General features: G+C 66.9%; 1 protein-coding gene across 3 annotated transcripts; it reads right to left on the reverse strand.

The window, feature by feature from the left end:
* Positions 1-139: 139 nt before the first annotated feature.
* Positions 140-6,329, reverse strand: TM6SF2 (transmembrane 6 superfamily member 2). 3 transcript variants are annotated; one of them, XM_053999472.1, is made up of 10 exons: positions 6,216-6,329; positions 4,811-4,914; positions 4,335-4,432; positions 3,635-3,738; positions 3,101-3,183; positions 2,869-2,993; positions 2,687-2,788; positions 2,059-2,151; positions 1,856-1,975; positions 140-435 (listed from the first exon to the last, which is right to left on the reverse strand). In XM_053999472.1, the coding sequence occupies exons 1-10, from the start codon at positions 6,302-6,304 to the stop codon at positions 229-231; spliced, it is 1,125 nt and encodes a 374-aa protein (XP_053855447.1). In that variant the 5' UTR covers positions 6,305-6,329; the 3' UTR covers positions 140-228. The 3 variants fall into 3 exon arrangements, with proteins under 3 accessions (XP_053855447.1, XP_053855446.1, XP_053855448.1); XM_053999471.1 differs by having other exon boundaries at positions 4,811-4,917; XM_053999473.1 differs by lacking the exon at positions 4,811-4,914 and having other exon boundaries at positions 6,216-6,294.
* Positions 6,330-6,830: the final 501 nt, after the last annotated feature.

A 6,830-nucleotide genomic window follows, 5' to 3' on the forward strand; every position in this document is an offset into this window, starting at 1 on the left:
AGCAGTCCCGGGAAGGGGACAGCAGTGCCGGGAAGGGGACAGCAGTCCCGGGGAGGGGACAGCAGCCCCGGGAAGGGGACAGCAGCCCCGGGAAGGGGACAGCAGCCCCAGGGAGGTGACAGCAGCCCCGGGAAGGGGACAGCAGCCCCGGGGAGGTGACAGCAGCCCCAGGGAGGTGACAGCAGTCCCGGGGAGGGGACAGCAGCCCCGGGGGACAGGCAGGAGCCGTCACTGGTACTTTTTGGCGCGGGCCGGGCCGGGGGCGGCGGGCCGGAGGAAGAAGGCCGGGGAGCGCAGGCAGCGCAGCGCCAGGAGCTGCGGGCCCAGCGCGTAGAGCGCGTTGGAGAGCAGGAAACTCCAGAGCACCTCCTCGGGGGTCTGGTACGGGAACGGCGTGCGGGAGTGCAGCGAGGAGCCCAGGTGGGCGAACTGAGCCTGCGGACAGCGGCGTGGGGCGGGGGCGTGACAGGGGAGCGGCCCCAAAAGGGGCGAACCCCCCGCCCCAAGGAGTGCAAAGCCCTAACCCTGAAATGTGCAGAAAGGCGGCCCCAAAGGGTGCAAAGCCCCGGCCCCAAAGGGTGCAAAGCCCCGGCCCTAAAGGGTGCAAAGCCCCGGCCCCAAAGGGTGCAAAGCCCCGGCCCTAAAGGTACCAAACCCCGGCCCCAAAGGGTGCAAAACCCCGGCCCCAAAGGGTGCAAAGCCCCGGCCCCAAAGGGTGCAAAACCCCGGCCCCAAAGGGTGCAAAACCCCGGCCCCAAAGGGTGCAAACCCCCGGCCCTAAAAGGTGCAGAACTCCGGCCCTAAAATGTGCAAAAACCCCAGCCCCAAAGGGTGGAGACTCTTGGACCTAAAAGGTGCAAAGCCCCGGCTCTAAAAGGTGCAATGTCCCAACCTCAGAGGGGATTTTGGCTCCAGCCCATCCTATCTATAGCCCTGCATCTCTCTCCATCCTATTTCTGTCCCACTAATCCCGGGTTCTGTCCAAATCCACCGAGGCCGAGGCAATTATCAGCCAGCCAAGCTGCTCCACTTGCAACTGCAGCTGCGGCTCTGCCCCCCGAACCCGGGATCTGCACCCCAAAACCGGGATTTACCACCCCAAATCCGGGATCTGCCCCCCGAACCCGGGATCTGCACCCCGAACCCGGGATCTGCCCCCCGAACCCGGGATCTGCACCCCAAAACCGGGATCTGCACCCCAAACCCGGGATCTGCCCCCCAAAACCGGGATTTACCACCCCAAACCCGGGATCTGCCCCCCGAACCCGGGATCTGCCCCCCAAACCCGGGATCTGCACCCCAAACCCGGGATCTGCCCCCCAAAACCGGGATTTACCACCCCAAACCCGGGATCTGCCCCCCGAACCCGGGATTTACCACCCCAAACCCGGGATCTGCACCCCAAACCCGGGATCTGCCCCCCAAAACCGGGATTTACCACCCCAAACCCGGGATCTGCACCCCAAATCCGGGATCTGCCTCCTAAAATTGGGATTTACCACCCCAAAACCGAGCCCCAACCCTTTACTGATTCCCAACTGGGATTTTTCCCCCCCCAAATCCTGGGATTTCTGGGCTGCCCGGTTTGGGATTTTTTTTCCCCCAAATCCCGGGATTTTGGGGCTACCCCGTTTGGGATTTTCCCTCCCAAATCCCAGGACTTTGGTTCTGCCCGGTTTGGAATTTTCCCCCCCCAAATCCCGGGATTTTGGGGCTGCCCGGTTTGGGATTTTTCCCCCCAAATCCCGGGATTTTGGGGCTGCCCGGTTTCGGATTTTTCTCCCCAAATCCCGGGACTTTGGGGCTGCCCGGTTTGGGATTTTTCCTCCCAAATCCCGGGATTTTGGGGCCCCACCTGCGCCACGCCGCCGGCGAACACCAGGCTCCAGTCGGGCAGCCAGGAGCAGCCGGGCAAGGCCAGCCCGTAGATGGCGAGGAGGAGGAAGGGCAGCAGGTAGAACAGGTAGATCAGCATCTGAGGGACAGCCAGGCTGTCACCGCTGCTGGCTCTGGTGGCACCTGGAGGGGATCCGGGCTGTCCCCCCCCCCACCCCTCACCTGCACTTTGGGGTAGCCCACGGGGTCGCGCAGGTAGGGCTCGTGCAGGTAGGTGTAGTCAAAGCAGGAGTCGGCCGGACAGTCCAGGACCACCTGGGGGGGCACAGGTGGGCGAGGGCAGGAGACCCTCCCCGTGACCCCCAAAATCCTCCAGGACACCCAAAATCCTTGCCTGGACCCCCGAGTCCCTCCCCGGGACCCCCAAAACCCTCCCTGAGACCCCCAAGATCCTCCAGGACACCCCAAACCCTCCCCCGGAGCCCTGAGATCCTCCCCGAGACCCCCAAAACCCTCCCCGAGACCCCCAGGATGCTTAAGAACACCCAAAACCCTCCCCAGGACCCCCAAGATACTCCCTGAAACCCCCAAAACCCTCCCCGGGACCCCCGAGATCCTCCCTGAGAGCCCCAAAACCCTCCCCGGGACCCTCAAGATCCTCCAGGACAACTCCAGGACCCCCCAAGACCCTCCAGGGCCACCCCGAGACCCCCCCAGGGCCCCCAAAAACCCCACCAAGAGCCCCCCAAGACCCTCTAGGATCACCCCAAGGACTTCCAGGACCCGCCGAACCCCCCCAGGACCCCCTGAGCCCTCCAGGACCCCCCCCCCGAGCCCACCCAGCGCTCACCATCCCCCTGAAGAAGGTGAAGGCCGCGGTGAGGATGAGGATGAGGATGAGGAGCAGGTCCTGGGGCCGCCGGTAGAGGGGTTTGCGCTGCTCCTCTGCGATCTGCGAGAGGAAATTTGGGGTTTTTGGGGTCCGCACCCTCTGCTCCAGCAGCCGCCCCAAAAGCCCCGCTCCGGCCTCACCTTCTCGGGGCTGAGGCTCGGCAGCGCCCGGGGCTGCTGGAAGAGCCGGAGGCCGGCCCAGGTGAGGAGGAGGAGGTAGGGCAGGTTGAGGAGGAAGGACGGGCTCAGCTCGGGGCTGTATTTCCCTGCGGGAGAGAGCGCGGGGTGGGCACGGAGCCTTCCTCCCCCTCCTCCTCCTCCTCCCCCTCGCGGGGGGTCGGGCCCGGCCCGAGCCCCCTCCCCACGGCCGTACCGATCAGGTTGCCCAGCAGGAAAACCACGGCGCTCATCAGCAGCGAGCCCAGCCAGAAGAGACCCAGCCCCCGGTAGCTCTTCCTGCGGGGACAGCGGGAGCCCCCTCCTCAGAATTCGGGATTTTCCACCCGCCCCCGGCATCACCCCTGAGCCCCCTCCTCAAAATTATTCGGGATTTTCCACCCCCTCCTTCCCCCGGGATCACCCCTGAGCCCCCTCCTCAAAATTATTCGGGATTTTCCACCCCCTCCTTCCCCCGGGATCACCCCTGAGCCCCTTCCTCAAAAATCGGGATTTTCCAACCCCTGAGCCCTCCCGGGATCATCCAGCTCCCTCCTCACAAAATTCGGGATTTTCCCACTCCCTCCGTGATCACCTCAGGAAACTCGGGAATTCTTCCCACCCCGACCCACCGCGCCCCCTCCCCAGGAAATTCGGGATTCTCCCGAGCCCTCTCCGCAGGAAATTCGGGATTTTCCAGCCCCCTCCTCAGGAATTTCGGGGTTCTCGGGCCCCCGCGCCCCCCGCCCACCTGAGCCCCGCGGCCCCGGCCATGGCCAGGCTCAGCCCGTAGTGCACGGTGCCGTCCCAGTAGCAGGTGAGGAGCCCGTGAGCCGTGCGCAGGTGGGGATCGCCCTGCGGGGACACCGGGAGGGGACACCCGGTCACACCGGGAGGGGACACCGGGAGGGGACGGGGGTCACACCGGGGCTGGGGACACCGGGAGGGGACGGGGGTCACACCGGGGCTGGGGACACCCGGTCACACCGGGAGGGGACACCGGGAGGGGACACCCGGTCACACCGGGGCTGGGGACACCGGGAGGGGACGGGGGTCACACCGGGGCTGGGGACACCGGGAGGGGACACCCGGTCACACCGGGGCTGGGGACACCCGGTCACACCGGGGCTGGGGACACCGGGAGGGGACGGGGGTCACACCGGGGCTGGGGACACCCGGTCACACCGGGAGGGGACACCGGGAGGGGACACCCGGTCACACCGGGGCTGGGGACACCGGGAGGGGACACCCGGTCACACCGGGAGGGGACACCCGGTCACACCGGGGCTGGGGACAGCCGGTCACACCGGGGCTGGGGACACCGGGAGGGGACACCCGGTCACACCGGGAGGGGACACCCGGTCACACCGGGAGGGGACAGCCGGTCACACCGGGGGTCGGGGGGTTTCGGAGCCCCGGGTGGGGGGGGTTGTGCGGGGCAGGGCTGGCACCTCCCGCACGTAGAGCTCCGTGATGCCCGAGATGATCCCGTCCTCCTCCAGCGCGATCAGCAAATCCACGGCCGACACGAAGGAGAACACCACGAACACTGCGGGGAGCAGGGGGGCTCCGTGCGGGGTCCCCCAAACCTCCAAATCCCACATTCCTGCTCTGTGCGGGGTCCCCAAAACCCCAAATCCCACATTCCTTCTCTGTGCGGGGTCCCCAAAACCCCAAATCCCACATTCCTGCTCTCTGCAGGGTCCCCAAAACCCCAAATCCCACATTCCTGCTCCGTGCGGGGTCCCCCAAACCCCAAATCCCACATTCCTACTCTGTGCAGGTCCTGCAGCTCCCCCCAGATCCCAAATCCCTGCTCCATGTGGGTCCCACAGCTCCTCCCCAAATCCCAAATCCTAGATACCAAATCCCTGCTCCACAACCCCAGATCCCAAATCCCCGCCCCAACCCCACCCCGGGGTCTCACCGCAGAACAGGGGGTCCTGGACGAGGCCGATGCTGCCGGTGAGGATGAGGAGGGAGACGAGGCCGAGGAGCAGCAGGGCCAGGGCCAGGGCCAGCGCCGGGGGGCTGCTGTGGGATCGGGGCGCTGCAGCACCGGCACGGCCCCGACCCCCCGTCCCCATCAAACGCTCCTGATCCCGCTGAGCTTTAGGATCAGGATCAGGGCCCCCCACCCCAGCACAGGTGGGGGCGGTGCCCGTCCTCTGACGGGGAAAATCTGGATCTGGGAATAACCCCGGGGGGCGGGGGGAAATCCCAAAGGGGGAAACCCCAAAGGGGGCAAATCCCAGGGGGTGAATCCCAAAAGGATGGGGTCCCAGCAGGGATTGGGGAATGGGAAAATCCCAAAGGAAGAGTGGTTGGGACATCTCAGCAGAAGCTGGGAATGGATAAAATCCCAAAAGAAGGGTGGGTGTGACCCCAGCAGGGATTGGGAATGGGGCCGGAGCAGCCCCAGTGGGGTCCCCCCGTCCCTCTCCAGGCTGTGTGGAAAAGCCCCAAATGAGACCAAAACCCCGATTTGTAAACCCAAAGCAGGGAGAGCAGGCGGCGCTGGGATCGCCGGGAGCCGCTCCCGAAGCCTTGGATCGGGAATTCCGGGCGGGCAAAGCGAAAGCGGCGCCCGGTGACAGCGGTGACAGCGGCGGGGACACGTCAGCGACAGCGGGGACAGCGGGGACACTCCGGGAGGGGCAGGGAGGGGGCTCCAGGCCGGGGTCACCCCAATTCCCGGGATTTGGGCTCTCCGGGAGAGGCTCCGTGGGGGCTGAACTTCCAGAGATTTAAATCCAGAGGGAAAACCGCACCTGCAGCCGCCTTCCCACGGGAACACCTGGATCGGGTGACTGTCCCCGACTGTCCCCCGTCCCTCTGATCCAGGAGAGACCCAACGGCCCTGCCCCGGGCAGGATCCCATTCCCCATGCCCGTTCCCCGTTCCCCTTCCCCATTCCCTCTGTTCCCCACTCCCCACTCCCTGTTCCCCACTCCCCGTTCCCGGGGATCTCTCCCCGTTCTCCATTCCCCCGTTCCCGGGGATCTCTCCCATTCCCGGGGATCTCTCCCGGTCTCCACTCCCCGTTCCCGGGGGTCTCTCCCGGTCCCCACTCCCCGTTCCCGGGGCTCTCTCCCATTCCCGGGGGTCTCTCCCGGTCCCCACTCCCCGTTCCCGGGGAGCTCTCCCCGTTCTCCACTCCCCGTTCCCGGGGGTCTCTCCCATTCCCGGGGATCTCTCCCCGTTCTCCATTCCCCGTTCCCGGGGGTCTCTCCCCATTCCCACTCCCCGTTCCCGGGGGTCTCTCCCGGTCTCCACTCCCCGTTCCCGGGGGTCTCTGCCATTCCCGGGGGTCTCTCCCGGTCCCCACTCACTCCAGGGAGGTGACAGCGCTGACACCGAAGGCCACCGGGAGGGCGAGCAGGGGGGCGGCCAGGGCGGCCGGGCCCGCCGGGAGCTGCATCCCGGCCCCGCCGCCAGCACCGGGCCCGCGGACTTCGCCCCGGGACCGGCCCGGGCAGCGCCCTTAAAGCCACAGAGGCACCGCGACAGCGGCGGGGACAGCGGGGACAGCGAGCGGGGACAGCGGGGACAGGGGGACAGCGGGGACAGCGAGCGGGGACAGCGAGCGGGGACAGCGGGGACAGCGGGGACAGCGGGGACAGCGGCGGGGACAGCGGGGACAGCGAGCGGGGACAGAGAGCGGGGACAGGGCACGGACAGCGGGACACCAGGGATGGAGAGGCACGGAGGGACGGGGGGACACCGGGCAGGGACGGACGGGGGGACACGGACGGACCCGGGAAGGGAGGAAAGGAGTCCCGGGAATAAGGAAGGACGAGGGGAGAAGGACTGGGATCAGGGACTGGGATCGGGAATGGGACTGGGATCAGGAATGGGATCCAGGGAATGACTGGGATCTGGGACTGGGATCGGGAATGGGACTGGGATCAGGACTGGGATCCAGGGAAGGACTGGGATCTGGGACT

Source organism: Vidua macroura, chromosome 26 (assembly GCF_024509145.1).
Source record: "Vidua macroura isolate BioBank_ID:100142 chromosome 26, ASM2450914v1, whole genome shotgun sequence".
Lineage (NCBI taxonomy): Eukaryota > Metazoa > Chordata > Aves > Passeriformes > Viduidae > Vidua > Vidua macroura.

Bases quoted from the DNA above. Each gene is read 5' to 3' on its own strand.
- TM6SF2 (XM_053999471.1), bottom strand. From the start codon at position 6,304: ATGCAGCTCCCGGCGGGCCCGGCCGCCCTGGCCGCCCCCCTGCTCGCC. The intron at 2,152-2,686 runs GTGAGCGCTGGG...GTGCCCCCCCAG, and splicing joins TCACCTTCTTCAGGGGGATG to GTGGTCCTGGACTGTCCGGC. The intron at 1,976-2,058 runs GTGAGGGGTGGG...GCTGTCCCTCAG, and splicing joins TGGGCTACCCCAAAGTGCAG to ATGCTGATCTACCTGTTCTA.